The sequence below is a fragment of the Bos mutus genome, chromosome 12 (assembly GCF_027580195.1).
Source record: "Bos mutus isolate GX-2022 chromosome 12, NWIPB_WYAK_1.1, whole genome shotgun sequence".
NCBI classification, from domain to species: domain Eukaryota; kingdom Metazoa; phylum Chordata; class Mammalia; order Artiodactyla; family Bovidae; genus Bos; species Bos mutus.
This window is the reverse complement of record NC_091628.1, coordinates 27,812,350-27,830,870: the sequence shown is the minus strand read 5'-3', so window position 1 is coordinate 27,830,870 and position 18,521 is coordinate 27,812,350. Positions and strand designations below refer to the sequence as shown.

The 18,521-nt window shown below is 40.6% G+C and overlaps 1 protein-coding gene across 8 annotated transcripts in view; it reads right to left on the bottom strand.

Moving 5' to 3' along the window:
• Nucleotides 1–18,521, bottom strand: part of STARD13 (StAR related lipid transfer domain containing 13) — a 492,819-nt gene that overhangs the window by 55,321 nt on the left and 418,977 nt on the right. For all 8 annotated transcript variants that reach the window (XM_070380429.1, XM_070380432.1, XM_070380430.1 and 5 more), the window contains 2 exons: nucleotides 3,419–3,490; nucleotides 654–735 (listed from right to left, as the gene is read on the bottom strand). In XM_070380429.1, coding sequence (XP_070236530.1) covers nucleotides 654–735; nucleotides 3,419–3,490 — 154 coding nt within the window. The remainder of the gene's footprint in view (nucleotides 1–653; nucleotides 736–3,418; nucleotides 3,491–18,521) is intronic.

Below are 18,521 nucleotides of genomic sequence, written 5' to 3'. Positions count from 1 at the left end.
TGTAAATTATTTCTGAAAGCAGATATAATTACTTGAGCTTACATATTTCAGTTTGCTGATATAATCATTTGTCTTAAAAAATACAGCTAAGTTTGACATACTCATGGAGTTTAACAACGTCTTCTCTGACCACTCATATTCTGGTCCCTCATGCTTCCTCCTCCCAATAATCCACTCACACTCCATCACTGTCTATAGCCTCAGCTTGTTTTACATTTTTAAAAATAGAATTTAACACTCTCTGAGATAATATCTTCTTCTCCTCTCTTTTTCTCTCACTCACCATCTCTTTGACTCAATCTGTAGTCTGAAGCTTCATGCTGCTGCTGCTGCTAAGTTGCTTCAGTCGTGTCCGACTCTGTGCGACCCCACAGATGGCAGCCCACTAGGCCCCGCCATCCCTGGGATTCTCCAGGCAAGAACACTGGAGTGGGTTGCCATTTCCTCCTCCAATGCATGAAGCTTCATACTAGAACTCAAATTCCATGAAACCAGGGACTGATCATGCTCACAGTAAGACACTTATAGCCTGGCATACAGTAGGCATTCAATAAGGACTTACTGAATTGTTGTTGAACTCACCCCTTAATACAGTGACAACTATTATAGACATTTAACAATTGAAAGAAACAAAAATATTTCACATGATTTACCTGTAAAGAGGTTCTACAAGGTCCTTTTCAAGAAAATCATGATCGTTCTTGACAGCCACAATGTTGATGGGAAATTGCGAATCTGAAAGAGAGACAACGGAGTTTATGAGGCTTGTTTTATCTGAATCAGCAACGATATCTTCAGGCCACCACATTTCTGTACTCATGGCTAATCTTAACTGCAGTTACTCTCCACTGACGGGTGTGTTGGTAATGTTTAGAGAGCAGGATGCTTACTTTAACCCCAATAAATGTTTTTAAGGATACAAAAAAACATGCAATATGAAAATAACCAAGTGCTTGACCTTGGATAGGATTGCTAAATGCCTGTATTTTTATCCAGGCATGCGTCAGTTGCTCAGCCTTATCTGATTCTTTATGACCCCACTGTCCATGGGATTTTTCAGGCAAGAATACTAGAGAGAATTGCCATTTTCCTCCTTCAGGAGATCTTCCCAGTCCAGGGATTTAACCCAAGTCTCCTATGTCTCCTGAATTGCAGGTGTATTCTTTACCTGTTATAGCTCATCGTTATCATAGACATTTGCCTGCATGGAGAACTTCTACACTCTCACCATCTACCTAAGGTGGAGGTTGCTGACTTCTCTCCTGATCAGTTCATGAGATACTGATCAGGATAGAAGTTTGGCAGATTTCTTTTTTGAAGTTTCCAAAAATACCTGCAGCTCAATGGTCTCAAGTATTTTATTTTGTAGCAAAACCTTTTTCTTTTTTTAAAAAAATATTTTATTTACTTATTTTTGGCTGTGTTGGGTCTTAGTTGCAGTGAGTACGCTTCTCTCTGGTTGTGGTACACGGTTCCAGAGCGCACAGGCTCAGCAGTTGTGGTCACAGGCTTAGTTGCATGTAGGATCTTAGTTCCTGGACCAGGGACTGAACCCTTGTCCCCTGCACTGGAAGGTGGATTGGTAACCACTGGTCCACTGGTCCACCAGAGAAGTCTCTGTAGAAAAATCCTGTTCCAAACTTGTAACTTTTCTGTAGAAGTATTTGTTCTAATTTTTATTACATTTATAAAAGGCATATGAATGACTGGGATTTTAATTATGACTCTTCCATCTCATAATCTTGTAAAAATCACTTAACCTTTTTGGGCCTCTCTTTCATAATCAGTGTGTCGGTAGTGGAGGGTGGGAATAATGGTTGCTTAGCCCAAAACTGTAAGACCCTCTTTCTTGTCTAAAAGGCTATGATTTTATGAAAGTTTTTATCAGAAATTCTAGACCTCAAAGCACCCTCATAGATATGCTCTCTTTTATCCTCAAAGAATTTAAGAGAGAGAAGTAGGCTTTTTTAAAATAGAAAACTGAGCTTCTAGGTGAGTAGGTGTGATTCACCAGTGAGTAAAAGTTAACTTTGTTGATTCTTTCCATCCTATGTGAATTTTATGCCATGAGAAACTATATCGTTCAGTGTACTAGATAGGCTCTATTGAGCCCTACAGATGCATGCTCTGCTCTTCTGTAACCCGGTTTGTGCCCAGGATCAGCTGTGTGGATGGTGTTCAGTGGGGTCCATGTCCACTGCCTTATTTTGTTTGGCCAATGGGAAGCCCCAGCTGGAGATGGAGGGAGGAGGGAGTGTGACATCAGGGCATTGCCCTCCTGGGTCTTCTTCAGGGGAGCTGTCATCACAGCTGAGTCCTCTACTCCTAAGCCTACTCTGAGATCCCCTCTCCTTCTGGGTTCATCTCACCTTCCGTTTATGGCTTTGGGCCTAGGGTACAAGCTTTGGGCTGCTACAAGCTTTGGGCTCCTGAACTGTTCCTTGTGGTCTCCTATGCCCTGCTCACACCTCCATCATGAACGCTTTTAGGAATAAGGCCTCCACAGATTGTCCTGAGTGTGCCATCGCTCAGTGCTGGGATCCTGAGTAATTCACTATACATTAGGACTCTCCAAGAAGGAGATGCGTTGGTTATAACTTTAGGTGTAGACAAGATATGGGGCTTCCCAGGTGGCATGGTGGTAAAAAAAATCCACCTGCTAATGCAGGAGACACAAGAGATGTGGGTTCTAGCCTTGGGTCAGGAAGATCCTGTGGAGTAAGACATGGCAATCTGCTCCAGTATTCTTGCCTGGAAAATTTCTTGGACAGAGGAGACTGGTGGGTTACAATCCATGGGGCTGCAAAGAGTGGGAAATCACTGAGTGACTGAGCAGTGCATATTAGTAAGATATAGGAGAATAAGTTTATTAACTGTCAATGAAAACATCAATGGAACAAAGTATGATGCTAGCAATAAAAACATTTTACTTTTAAAACCCTGAAAAATAACATCTGATTCATGTCACGTCTTAAACATTTTCATGTGAGGTAAAAATCTCAAGATAAATTAGCTTTGTTATTTCTAAGAAATTCATTTATTTTACTTTCAAGAAAACTGAGAGCAGTGATGAAAAAAACAAGTAAGAGGATAGGGAGGAAGTGCAGAAAAAAACTGCTGCTGGCAGAACACTGGAAGGAAAAGGTAGAGTTGTGATTGGTGGTAAAGACATGAGAAGCAGAAAGTGAGAAGCAAAAGAAAAGAAAGGAGAAACAGGGAAGGGCAGAAGGTGAAGCAGTCTCAGGAAGCGACCCTAATTCCTAAACTGGCATCAGTTTATGTCCTGGGCATTGCAAAGGCAGGGGGAAGGAGAAAGCCAGGAAAAAATGGTTGAGAAAAGACTTGCAAGTCAAAAAGCACCACAGGAAAAAATTTGAATTTATTCTCTTTATAAAGAGAGAAGAAAAGCCCAACCTACCCTCGTATAGCTGAGCGTACTGCGGGAAGCCAGCAGCGCGGAGCCAGTCACATGCTTCCTTCGCCTCGATTTCTGAAAAACACAAGAAAAGGAAACGCACTGAGTCTCAGGCCACCCACTGGCCTCTACCTCCTCAATCAATAGGAACTGGTGGGCACTGTGCAGGTTATTACAAAGCAAAATTGTTCTCCAGTAAGTCTGTACAAGAAGCCTACTCAGAAATGGGTGTAAAATGAGCAGGCATCACAAAGGTGCTTGTTTCATGTCTGCTAAGATTATCTTCGATGTCAATCCGTACGTATTTGGATAATAGCAAAACCACAAACTGCAGAACCTAGAGGCTGAGTTTTAGGCAGGGAAAAATGTATTATTTATACACTAGGGAACCCGAGGACTAGGGAGAAGGAGGAAGTACTTCCTTAAGCTCTTTTTTTTTTTTTTTAAACTTTCATAGATAAAGCTAAGACTATTTATGCTACATTCCTTTATTCTTTTACTCTGGGGATAATGAAAGAACGAATACAACTGGGCAGGCTTGTGAAAATGTATTTTCTCATGAAGAAAGCTATTACAAAAATCCAGTGTTTTATTATTGCTTTAGTTTTACTAATGCTTTAATTCCAAATGCCTTGTAATAAGATGTTCATTCATCAGGCACATTTGAATGATTTCAAGCTGCAGAGTGCAGCAGGCAAGAGTGAAGCTGATTATCTGGAAATGAGACAGGTGTTTGATGGGGCTGCTAGAATCTCTGAGAGCCAGCCTCAAGCAGTTGATATGTCCTTTGGGTGACCAGTTTTGGTGTGGACATTCCAAGAGTGCACAGGACCACCTGCCTGGAGAACTTTGGAGAGGGATGGGAGAGTCTCCAGTATGTGAACCAGGTCACTTTTTGACCTTGTGAATCCTGGATCATTTCCCAACCACAACTCTTAGATAAATAGGAATGCAAGGGAAAAAGAAGTTCATCTGTCAGAAGTCTAGGTTCTCCAAACAAAATTAAACAGCTGATTATAACAGGTCTCTACCCAGGCCCCTTTCTCTGCTGTTGGGAGAGAGCCCGGTCAGGTCATTGCATTTTCATTTACTCTGACGTTCATTTCTCCCTGTAGCCAAAGTTGGAGAGTACAGGGTGTTCTTAGGTCGCTGCACTGAAACAATCCATGCTAGCATCAGCTGTGGGCCAGAGACTACAGTCTACATTGAAAGCTCAATGTCTATGCAGCACGCTGTTCAATGTGACAGAGCTATCTGATCCATGTTAGGAAAACAGAACAAAGGCCAGATCATCCACAGGCTCCAAGGGAAGAGGAAAAACTTACAGGCCCACTGATTTGGTTGGACATGGGTTGAGATATCGGAGAAGGCAATGGCACCCCACTCCAGTACTCTTGCCTGGAAAATCCCATGGACGGAGGAGTCTGGTAGGCTGCAGTCCATGAGGTCGCTAAGAGTCGGACACAACTGAGCGACTTCATTTTAACTTTTCACTTTCATGCATTGGAGAAGGAAATGGCAACCCATTCCAGTATTCTTGCCTGGAGAATCCCAGGGACGGGGGAGCCTGGTGGGCTGCCGTCTGTGGGGTCACACAGAGTCGGACATGACTGAAGTGACTTAGCAGCTTAGCAGCAGGGTTGAGATATATCATTAAATTCAGGGAGACACAGTGTGCTGTGGCCCCCATCCCAGAGTCCCTGCTTCTTTTGGCATCCTCTAAGCCCTTGCCATTTGAGAGACTGACAATTTCTAAATCTTGAGTTTCTTCCTCTGACACAAGGATTTTTTTGCATAATTACTGCCAGCACTGACCAAATAGGTACACATTCCTGCCTTGTACATATTATTCAGAATTATCTGGGGCACCAAGCTGGAAACAAAAGCTCCAGAAAGCTTTTCTATGAGGAGGGGTGAGCCCCATGACTGCAGTTCAAAATGAATTGGCTGGATTGTACTGTATTGGCTAACTTGGGTTTTCCCTTTGAAAGGTACAAAGGGCAATTATTATAAGTCTCCAAAGTTGTATTTAAGACTCATTTCAGAGTCCTTGGGCTTCCCTGGTGGTTCAGATGGTAAAGAATCTGCTTGTAATGTGTGAGACCCAGGTTCAATCCCTGGATTGGGAAGATCCCCTGGAGAAGGAGATGGCAACCCACTCCAGTATTCTTGCCTGGGAAATCCCATGGACAGAGGAGCCTGGTGGGCTACAGTCCATAGAGTCGAAAAGAGGCAGACACAACTTAGCAACTAACACACTGAGAGTCCTTATGTGAAGGCTTCCACTTTGATAACTACACAAGTATTTCAGGGGAAGGAGAAAACACACATTCTGACTGTTACACGGAGAAAATGTGATTACTCTTGGTCAAAGATAGGCTGCTGCCTTCTAAATTTTCAAGCTTCAGATTTGCTTTCTTCTTCAATATACTACAGTACCTAGTGATGAGAAAATACCCGATTTCTAGACATGCTCTAAACAGTCATAAGTCAGCAAGTCTCAGAGAGGAAGCACAAAATTCTGTTACACCAAGTAGCTGAATAGCATGCCTTTTTCTACTTTATTTTTGCTTTTACTGTCATCGAAATGCAGTGTTATGCAGAAGAGCCCCAGAGAGACAGACCATTAGGAACAAATGGGGGAGACTTGAAAGGCAGGAGCTCTGCTACACAGGAAGCTCAAAGAGGAGCAGGAAGTGAGCTCGTAAAAGAGCACACACTCCGCCGGATGCTGGGTAAGGAGGACGGAGAGCTGGGGGAGAGGCGGGCAGCAGGGTCCTCACAGAAAGACTCTCTTTGGGACTGAGACTCTGGTTGGGCAGTGAAACAGGGCTTGGGCTAGCCTGGGAGATTTTATTTACAAGGCTCTCTACATAACTTTGTTTTGTTTTTTTCATAAGAGCAACACAGATAATGAACCGAAACTCTACCCATATGTAAACATGAATAGTCAAATCTTAATCAGAACCCAGTTAAATAAACTGATTGTTTTCAATGGATAGACATTTTGTTTTAAGTCTTCCAGGCAAACAATAGAAAACTGCAATTAGTAAATAATAATAAGAAGCCATGTCCCAGTCATGATGGATACCTACTCCTCAACCATCACTTCCCATACCCAACTTGCTGTTCTATATCTGGAATATCTCCCGAACACATTCCCCCTACTTTTGATATTTTCTGGGTTTTGTTTGCTTGTTTATTTTGTTTTTTTTTTGTGTGTGTGTGTATGTGTTTTTTTTTAATACTTCAGTTGTGTGCAAGGCATGTGGGATATTAGTTCCCTGACCAGAGATGGAACCCGAGACCCCTGCATTGTCAGTGTGAAGTCTTAACCATTGGACCACCAGGAAATCCCAACTCTTGATATTTCAGTTTAAGGGCATAACACACTCTTGTTTACCACCAAAGCAAACAAACAAACAAACAAAAATGGAGCATAATTAACCACTATCAAAGATGATTTTGCCCATTAAGTTGAGTTGGAGGAAAAAAGACATAATTTCTACTGATTCTCCACAGTGCCTTCTAACACCTATCAGCCAAATGCTAATGTTTCCCAGGGAATGTCACTCTGCAATGGCCAAAATGACTGGAGAATTAGGAAGGAATCATTATTGACAGTTGTCATCACTTCACAAATATCTACGTGAAGAGATATAAATGACATTTGAGGAGAATGTGAAAATCTCTTTTCTGCTGAGCTGTTGATAGCCAGCACAAAATTATATTGTGACGGTTTTGTTTGTTCTCCATTTGCAACCCACACTTGGTCCTGCAGCAGGTCCAGGGCTATCAGGCAAAACACCAACCGTCTCCTGCAGCAAACTTAAGTGTGGGGAGGAACCAGAGAATGCCCTTGACAGACTAGCCTATTGATCTCAGGCATGGTTACCGCACTGTTACTACAGAAAATTGTTTGGCTCGGGATCATGATAGGATTTCAATAGAACTACTGCAATTATTACATGTAAAAATAATTTCTGTTTTACTCTAGAGTATCTATTTTTGCCTGCCCAATGTCCTTCCCCCTTTCTCCAATAACAGAGCCTCTTCTGCTGGTTCAGGTGGGGCCGCCACTCCTGGTCCCCTCCAACCACATTCCTTGGCTCTATCGCCACCACCCACATGGAATGATCTGCTCCTTAAAAGAACCCCTGATGCTGGGAAAGACTGAAGACAGGAGGAGAAGGGGACGACAGAGGATGAGATGGTTGGGTGGCATCACTAACTCGATGGACATGAGTTTGAGCAAGCTCCGGGAGTTGGTGATGGACAGGGGAGCCTGGCATGCTGCAGTCCACGGGGTTGCAAAGAGTCGGACACAACTGAGCAACTGAACTGACTAACTGATCACCACTGCCCACATGGAATGATCTGCTCCCTAAAAGGGCCCCATTCCCGAAGTCCAAGGGGACCAAGGAGCTTTGGGATCTCACATCAACAGTTGTTTGGGGGCTGAAATCAACTGGTTGAAAAGGGAGGTATTCAGTTTTTCTATCGGTAGCTTGATGTGCACAAAAACCAAGCACACTTTTTCAGTTGATACATCCAGAAGATGGTGTGGTGCTTGGCACGCTCTTCCATCACATATCTGTGATTCTGCTTGGGGGAAGGTCACTCACTTTGCCTCAGCTGCCTTTCCTACATGTTTGGACCCTGACAGGACCTCCAACCAGAGTCAGACACAGCAAAGGGACGCTGTCCCACTGGCTGCCCAAGTCACTGACCATCGATGGGCATGAGCACAAAGTCACCGTGGAAACTGTTGTGGCCGGTGACACTGTTTCTGCAAAGTATTATCATGTTTCTTAGTTACACATGTTCAGTGTTAAAAACTTATCATAACAAGGAAAGGCACAATGAAAGACAAAAGTCAACCCTTGCCCCATTGCTAATATATAACTAGATACATGTTATTTGTCAAAATGGTAATGATGGTAATATCTTTGGTTGACTACTTTTTGCATATAAGAAAATACACTATGAATATTTTCCCATATCACGGTGTTGTTGGTAAAAAGATTGTTTTGAGAACAACACTTATTTTTTAAAATACCTGTTCTGTGAATACTGCCTGTTGAGCTGATGACATCAAGGTAGCCAAGAGGAAACAGTTCAGGAGGGCTTCGTCAACACATTCTGATTGTAGTGAAGGCTAGAAGTCTATGTGAGTTTAAAGAGATTTACAAGCTGTTTCTTTGATGTGATGTTTGCACTTTCAGGTGGACAAGGCTCCAGAGGGCCTAAGTCAGGAGTTATACTGAGTGCAGCAGATTTACCACCCAGGTTTGTAGGCCTCCTTTCATGCCACAAGCTCGCTCAATTTTTAAACTGGTGTTTCCAAAGTGCTCAGAACAGTGTGTTCTCCCAGCTAAGAATTTAAATACATTTTTTTGGTTTACACTACTCTTGACATAGAAAATACTTTTTCCAGAGCTAACCCAAAGGGATGCTAGTCTTTCTAAATGACCAAAAATTCAAATTAGGGCCAAATTAAATGGTATTGTCATCAGAAAATTAGCTGGCTAGAAGAAACCTGGTTTACCATGGAAAGTTGAGGGCACCTGTATTGATGTTGTTCTTACAAATCTCCTGGAATGTTGATGGACAAACTGACCTCAGTTTAAAAATGTCTTAAACATTCTTAACATTCATTCTTAAATACTCATTAAAAGTACTCAAGACAAGTGGGGGAAAAAAGAATTCATGGCTCTCCATGTGATTTTAAAAAGTGGGCTTGAGAACAGTGTTTTTTTTTTTTTTTTTCCATTTAAATTGGCTGACAGGGTGGGCAACCTGCTTCTGAAAGATTATGGATGACTCAACCACCACAAGATGTCTGCAGTCGACACAATTATCACTATTAAAGCATATCCAAGGTATTAACATTTCAACAGGCTCATGGCTGTTGGCTTAGGATTGTTTACATGGCTGAGTTAGCTTCATTAGTAACGAACCTCTTCAGACAAATGACTCCTTTGTCTTCAGATGGAATTTCTCCAGTGAAGTCCCTATTTATTGAAGCTGTATTTATGTGGCCATAGGCTAGGCCAGGGCTTCCCTGATAGCTCAGTTGGTAAAGAATCCGCCTGCAAAACTGGAGACCCTGGTTCAATTCCTGGGTCGGAAAGATCTGCTGGAGAAGGGATAGGCTACCCACTCCAGTATTCTTGGACTTCCCTGGTGGCTCAGCTGGTAAAGAGTGTGCTGGTAAAGAATCTGCCTACAATGCGGGAGACTTGGGTTCGATCCCTGGGTTGGGAAGATCCCCTGGAGAAGGGAAAGGTTACCCAGCCTGGAGAATTCCATGGACTCTATTATACAGTCCATGGGGTCGCAAAGAGTCGGACATGACTGAGCAACTTTCACTTCACTTTAGGCTAGGCCAGATTTGTTAAAACCAATGCCAGAGCATCCATGCCATCTATATAGAGACGTGAATGATGCAAGTATTGATATTATATAGCACCAGGCACTATGACCACAGTCCTTCTCCTGGGAGGGCTTTATAACCCTAATCACAGGTTCAGGAGGAACATCAAGTTTTGTAGTAGCAATGGACTTTGATTTAGATTCCCTGTCAGGGCATCAAGATGCATCTTTTTTGCATCCTTTGAATTACGTAGTGCATTTACAACAATGTGTAAAAGGCCTGAATAAGTCTTAAATGTACACCAAATTTAATTATTTTCTAATGTGGATAACACTTTATTTCTATGAGATTCCAAGTTACTAATTGAGTTAAAATACAGGTTTTATTTAGAATAAATTTAAGACTATTCATCTCTGAATATCCAAATCAGTGAACCAAGTGATAATCACTTGGTTCACCTCCCTATAATTTAAGGCAACCTTTTTTTCTGATGTGTAGAAAAGTATCTTGCACTCAGCTAATAGATAACCATAGAAGAAAGAAATAGGAAGATGTATATATCCCCAAGACACCTAATAGTACTCTACTAAGATGGAGATTCATGGCTGTATTTATGTGTACTTTTCCCCTGAAAGCAAGAGTTACAGACATGCTGAGACACACTATTCCATCACCAATTTTTAACACTAGTCTTATTTCTCAGGTTATGAAATATCTTTGCAAGCTGGATTCACAGCAAATCTAGTCACTTAAAAGTAATTTCTGTCACAGTGAAAAAGAATCAGGCAAATTCTATATCTAAATAGGAGGTCTATTCTTAGTTACTCAAAAGTTGTTTTTAATCTCTCTTTTTCAGCCTTTTTTTTTTGGGAATCATATTATATATATATATAATTAATTATTTACTATCAAATTTTAAGATAATTATAAATTAAATTATATATTAAAATACATTTAATATAAATCATACATACATTTTTATATAAATCATACATACATTTTATGTAATCATAAACTTAAAACTCTAAATAGAATTCTGTATCTATGTAGTCACAAATATATAATGAAAACACACACACACACTCTAAAATGTTCTTAATGGTCCCCTACTCTTTCCAGCTGCCAGGGAGCTTGCAGTTCTCATCTGACTGGGAAATGTGTACTTCCCATCCCACTGATGTCTGGGTTGGCCATGTGACCCACTCTGGCCGATGAAACATGGGCAGAAGTAATGAATGGGAGTTTCAAGCAAAACTCTTCAAGAGCTATCCCCTAGTTCTGTCAGCTCCCCTCCCCTTCCCTTGACCATGAGGTTGGAACATCTCAGACAGAGGCTGTTCTTCAGCCTAGGCCCCGGAATGATGACACAGGGGCACAAAGCCACAGCCAAGCATCTGCGGACATGTAATGTGAGCAGGCAATAACCTTCTGTTGCTTTATGCTACTACAACTTGGGGGACAACTTGTTACAGTGGCATAATCTGACTTAGGCTAATTTAGCACAGCTGCCAGCTGCTCCTTTTTATAAATGAAGCAGAGGGATGTGCTGAGAACTTCTATTTCAACTTGATGCTGTTCCTGGACATCCATTAGTGTGTCAGAAATGAACATGATCAGATTGCATAAGAATTTCCGCCTCGAAGTCTGCTTCCCTGTTGATGGTGCCTGATCTCTGCTGCTACTGATGCTACTAAGTCGCTTCAGTCGTGTCCGACTCTGTGTGACCCCACAGACAGCAGCCCACCAGGCTCCCCCGTCCCTGGGATTCTCCAGGCAAGAACACTGGAGTGGGTTGCCATTTCCTTCTCCAATGCATGAAAGTGAAAAGTGAAAGTGAAGTCGCTCAGTCGTGTCCGACTCTTCAAGACCCCATGGACTGCAGCCCACCAGGCTCCTCCGTCCATGGGATTTTCCAGGCAAGAGTACTGGAGTGGGGTGTCATGAATGTTAAAATGTAAACAATTCTTTCACACTCATCTGTCACGTGCATCCACATGTGTGTGCACACACATTACAAACATACACCTTCCCCTCACCTATACACTTACACCATAGAAAATCAAAATTTCAGCAACTGAACAAGGGATATAAATACTATTCCCCTGGCTCATATTCCTAAGAGTATGGAAAAAAAAAGAGATTATACCCCTGGCCCCTCCAATCAATCTCAAAGAAAAAGAAAACAGAAAATATATCTTCTACTAGCCAAATAGTTTCTGACCAGATTGTTTGGACTTGAGTTTTCCATGAGGCACAGTAGCTCCTTATCCTCGCCTCTCATTTGGTACAGACTGTTCCCATCAGGCGTGTGCGGTATCTCTCAGGGAGGCTGCATGCACACACAAGCACATGAACACCCCCAGCTCTGCGAGTTTGTCGAGTCACTGCCTACCACTAAATCCCAGGAGATTCTTGGGGATGGAATCAGTTATGCAACTGAAAATGCAATGTAGAGGAACAGAGAGCGGATTCAGACAATTACAGATAGGGTTGTAATTTGCCAGCCTTGGTCAAAGTGCCTCCATATTGACCCACCAAGATAACAGAATCTTGGGACAAGGGTATGGGATTCTGGAGATAGCTTCTCTCTCTTACTTGGCTTCTTTGGCTTCTCTTGGAAAGGTGGAGACTAAGAGTCCCTGGTAGCTGACCTGATGCTGGCTCTCAGGAACAGAGGCTCACAAGGTAACTACCACAAGGTAAGCCCAGCTGCTGGTATCAGAAGGGACCCTACATACTCTCTGTGTCGTGCCCATGACTTTCTGTTCAGGGAAGGGTGACAGTTTTGGACAAGTCCCACCACCACTAGGAAGTCAGGTATCCTGGCCTTAGACTGGTATTCTTCTATCCTATATAGCTTTAAGACATTCTTTAAATGTTAACAAAAAATTATTCATGTCTTTAGGGAATCAAACCCCTTCTCTTATCTATTTTCAGACATATGTGGAGGTCTATATTTATAAAGGCTTATCTGCTATTCCAGCTGCTTAGCCCAACTCTTTTATAGCTGTGGGTACTCCAATTACACCAGAAGCTTTCACGATATCAGGGAAAACTGTACCACACAGGCATCAGAAGAAGCACAGATCTGTCTGGATAAAATAACTGCAATAACCTTTTTATGTCTTTTTACTCCTTGAAGGGCTTGCACAGCAAGATACAACATCACCAAAGCTTCTGACTCCCAGCTTAGGGCTTTGTGCAGCTCTGATATCTAGATCAATCACAACTAGTGTTTACTTAATTTAATCCCAAGATCAGATGTGCACAACTCAAGTGTAATTTCACTATCTGACTATATATAAAAGCTTGATGGTGTGTGTATGTGTGTGTATTTTATTTTTAAATATTTACTGGGATAAAATATTTCCTGAGAAATTTTCAATATATCTTTGCCAGTTTTCTGGAATGCTCTCTACTTTTATGCAGTGGCAATGGTTCTGTGAGTGATTTTCTAAACATGTATAATTTATCCCAGAAAATCAGGGCTGGATTCAAGAAATTAGGTTTTTATTAGGTCTTCAGCTACAGATTCATTTTCCTCCGTGTTCTTCAAGGCCAAATAGGCCACCGAGCTTAGAGGTTCACGCTCTAAATATTGGGATTTCTATTTTGCAAATCATTAATAGACACTGACATTATATATTCCTTACAGAAAGCAATTTAAAATGAATAGAGGGAGTTGAAATATTTTTACCTGATTTAAAGTAGGGGTAGATTAAGCTCCCAATTAAAGGAATAAAAAACAGCTTGTACACCAAAACTCCCTTTTTCATCAAACATAGTGATACATTATTGATTTGTGTCACACTATAATCTACCACACGGCCTATTGATATTAAAGTCAACTGAAGTGGGACCCCCTCGTGGCCCAGTGGTAAAGAATCGCCTTCCAATGCAAGGGATGTGGGCTTGATCCCTGATGGGGGAACTAAGATTCTGCATGCCTTAGGGCAAATAAGTGCTTGCACCGCAACTATTGAGCCAGTGCATCACAACTAGAGTCCACACAAGGAAGATCCTTAGTGCTACGACAAGACCAGACAAGTCGACTAAAAATAATAATAAAATAACAAATAAATGTTACAGAAAAGTCAACTGAAGCATCCCGTAGATATACCATGAATGCAATCAAATAGGCTTTAAAAAGTAATATAAACTATTAAAAAACTTTAAAAGTTTAAAACATGATAAAAGTTTTAAATCCTCTAATAGTTCAATTTGTATAGTAGATAACTTCTAATTTTGAAGAATTCTTTGAGCTTTAGTAATTATTGTTACAAAATCTTAATTGGACCTCTCCAGATTTTAAGAACATAGTAGGAAATGGTGGAAATATGTAGTTATGTAAACACATGACTACTTATAAACAGAAGGGGTCTGGGCAACTCTAACTCTTGTACAATATAACTGTAATTTAATTACTTGACTAGCTTTGGTGGTGATGGTTTAGTCTCTAAGTCATGTCCAACTCTTGCAACCCCATGGACTGCAGTCCACCAGGCTCCTCTGTCCATGGGATTCTCCAGGTAAGAATACGGAGTGGGTTGCTATTTCCTTCTCCAGGGGATCTTCCCAACCCAGGGATTGATCCTGGGTGTCTTGTGCTGCAGGTGGTCTCCTGCATTGCAGGCAGATTCTTTACCGACTGAGCCACTGGGAAGCCCATACCTTTGAGCATATAACAATTTTTATTAATGATGGCCTTGACTAACCTGCTCCAGTACTCACTGAATTCTGGTATAAAAGGAGTATTTCCCTTAAGAACAGAGTTGAATGAGAGATAAAAGCAACTTAAAATTTCCTCTTGAAGGAAGTCAAACAGAAGAGTATAAAAATCTAAATCTAAGATTTGAAACACCTGCAAGAAGGAAGGAAAAAATGAAAGAAAAATTGCTTTCATTCTACCATCTAGAGATCAACTAATAGTTTGTTGGCACATATATAATTTCTCATTCTTTTAATATGAAGATGTGTACATGTATGCAATAAAATTGCAATCTGCTTTTTCAGTTGACAATGCCTTCTGAACCTCTTTCCATGCCAACAGATATCCTTCTTAAACATTCTACTTGGCTGAATAAAATTCCTACTGTAGCCATGACTTTAAAGAGCATCTTCTTTTATCAGTTCAGGCTTCCGTAATCACAGGTTAAAAACAATAAATCCAGTTCTCTGGAGGCCTTCATTCTAAATAAAGAATTTTGCCAGAATGTGCATCCTGGTAAATGTACTTCAGGACTTTTGGGTTGATATTTCTCTATTATTCTACATTCCGGATTAAGACACATCTCATATGGTTTTGATTTATATTCTCAGCAGACTTCAAAAAGGAAATTCCAAGTGGAAGTTTATTAATACACCAGAACTATGTTTAAATGATGCTACAGGGATGTCTTAAACTAACACAAGTCAGGAAGTTCAAAGTTGAGGTTAGATCCTGGACCACGTTCCCACCTCTTCCTCCTTGGTATTTGGAAAGTGGAGATTTTATGTAACAGCTATTTTGCTTGTCGCTGACCTCCTGCGTATGTATTTAGATAATTCCCAAGATGAATTTCAAAACTTTATGTAATTAGCATTTTCTAAAGGCTGTTGCTGCAGTTTCAAGGTTACATCTAAAAAACAAAACAAACTAAATAAAGAAAAACTCCCCATCTTGTTTTAATGATTAGATGAATATGTGGAGTTCTATGTGACTCCTAAAATCTTTTAAATAATCAAAAGCAAAATGTGACCTAATTTCTAAAACTAACAAATTCATCAAGAGTGTGTCTCTTTAGAACAAAATAGCTTTATTTTTGTGCAGGGTTAATGTTATTGCTTTAAAGAGGAGTTCAAAACAAAGATACGTTCTGATTTCATTCTGCTCTTAACTAATAGCATATCTATTACTTAAAGAAAAGATTCTTCTCGTGTTCAATACATATACTTCATTTCATGAATTAACTTTTTAAAAGAGCCTGTCAATTTGTTTAGAAAACATTCCTTTATTTGAGGGCATACGCAAGCTAACTGAATATAAGAGGTAACATGGCTTGCAGTGGTTAGAAGCACTGACCCCCACCCCCTCATTACCTTCATGTCTCTGGCTGGATTCATTTCAGCATGCCTATAAGAGGGTCTCAGGGTCAAATACCACCTGTTTCCTACATACAGATTCTTCTTATGATGAGAATCCAACAGTTCTCAATTCATTTTTTAATTCTATAGATTTCGTTAGACTCTGTTAAGTAATATATCACACGAAGCCTTGCTTCTCACAATACAATGCTGTTCAACAAGATGTAATGAGAATCATAAATGAAATGTGGCACTTTGAAAATGGTATTAATAGTCTCTACCAGCTGCTGCTTTCAGGATATGAACACCAGATTGGGAAAGACAGTCTTGTGATTATAGCCTATGATACTTTATGATTTGTTCACCAGTTAATAAGTAAAATATTAACAATTTAATATTTTTAATTTTAAAAATTAGCTTGATATGCGAGGCTCTCAAGGGCAAAGATATGTTTAAACATACCAAACACATCAGAATCCTGGGAAAGAAATCTGTATAAGACACATAGTCTTCATTAAGGGATATGCTGTCAGAAGGTTATTTTTCCAAGTTAAAAAAAAAACAAAATGCAAAAAAAACTGAACAAATAAGTAAATCTTGAGCAAGGGATATGAGCTTCCTATGGATTAACTGCTGGGAGAAGTTGAGGGTTAATGTGGAGCCCAAGGTCATTGGCCTTAGGAGGTCACGAGTCTCCCAAAAAGGCTTCTTGTCAAGGTCATTCCCACTATTAAAAACATCCCAGGTGTTTTTTCAGGGATCTACTTTGTAAGGAGTCAACTGGGAAACTAGTTCAAATACCATTCAGATACTTCAGTCCCCACTTACATCCAAAAGAAAAGAAATATTTTACTCTAAGGCTAAAAATGATTATAATGGATGTTTCATGATCACTCAAATTATACCCAATGGTGAAGAGAAAATTTCAAAAGCAGTCTTCTTTGAGCCTTTTGTTTTTTCAAAATAAGGAACAGTTAGTACACATTAACACACACATATTTTTTAAATTGAGATGAAGTCTGTCTTCTTTAGGTTAATGCATGGATTGAAGGGCCTGAATCCAGAGGTTTTAGAAGGAACCGAGGTCTGGGAACTCCTTTGTATGTAAACATTTTTAAATCAGTGCTTTATTTGCTGAGGCTACATACCTTTCATGGAATTCTAGGATCCACTTATTCTACCACTAAGGAACTTCCATTTAGCCCAAGAAAGACAAAAGTTATGTACCTTAAAAGAGGGCCAGCCTTTTCCTGCTTCGTTCCCTGAAAGCAACTAATTTTTCATTTTGGAACTTAGAAAGTTAAATAATTTATTTCTCTGTCTCTGTCTTCCTCTCTCTCTCTCTCACACACACACAAACAGGCATATAGGCACACATATTAATACAGTCTATAAACATGTCACAGGTAAAACTACAAGCATCCTTAAATAAATATATAGATTTGTGTATCCTCTTAAATTATAACATTGCAAGTACACATTACCAGATTGGAAAGCATATTTGCACGTCCAGTTCTTGGCCCAGGGCTTGGCAAATGAATGTTGACTAAAAGAGTGAATGACTATATTATGAGGAAAATATTTATAGCTTTAAATATTTACAGGCCAATAAACACCTAAAGCGTTTTTCAGATATTCAGGTCCCTCCAAACTCACAGGGCCTGTTGTAAATGTGGGAACGTGTATTGTGACTGTACTTTGCAAACTGTAAAACTCTATGCAAAAAAAAGAAAAATAAGGTATTATATCCTAGAGCAGCAACATCTGTGTAGATGTCAATGTTGCCGATGTTTTCTGAAGGGCGGGGCATTTGGCACAGTCCCAGAATGCACTGGGAGAGTCCTTCCTGCTGGCAGCCATCCCTTTCCCTTTCCTCTGCATGGAATCCTTGGGAATTCCAAGGCCAGAGATTACTGCAAGATTTAGTCTTGGAAGAATAATGGTGAGAAAACATTTCCCTGTTTTTGCACAAAGGAATCACTCTCCCCTTGTTAAGATCAACAAACCTGATTGGGACATATTCATTCATACTTGAGAACAATCGGACAAAACCACAAAGAACAGCATAACATTTTCAAATGTTTTGACCACGGTCTTGAGTGAGAAACATCCTACATATAGGCTTCCTAGGTGGCACTAGCGGTAAAGAACCTGCCTGCCAATGCAGGAGTCCTAAGAGACGCGGGTTCGATCCCTGGAGAGGGGCATGGTAACCCACTCCGGTATTCTTGCCTGGAGAATCCTATAGACAGAGGAGCCTGGCGGGATACAATCCATAGGGTCGCAAAGAGTGAGACACAACTGAAGTGACAGCACTCATGCACACAACTACATAGAGTTTTGAGCAGGTACTCACATAACCACAGAATGAAACAAGGTTTCACAAAGTAATAATTGCACTTTGTACATATGCAACGCCACATGACATTTTCTGCTCTCTTCCCTTCTATTAAAAATCGCTATGAATACCCATTAGCTGACTTCATGACCCTCAGTTTAAAGAGCGCTGCCTCAGATGACACTGTTCTGTGAGAAGCATCTGGTTAAATCAATGGATAAACTGAGTCTAGTGCTAAGAGTCTGACAGCTGGTGGTCTTCCCAGACTCCTTCCCACTCATGAATTCTTCGTATTCTCAGAAATTCAACCTCAAGACCTGTTGAGTTCA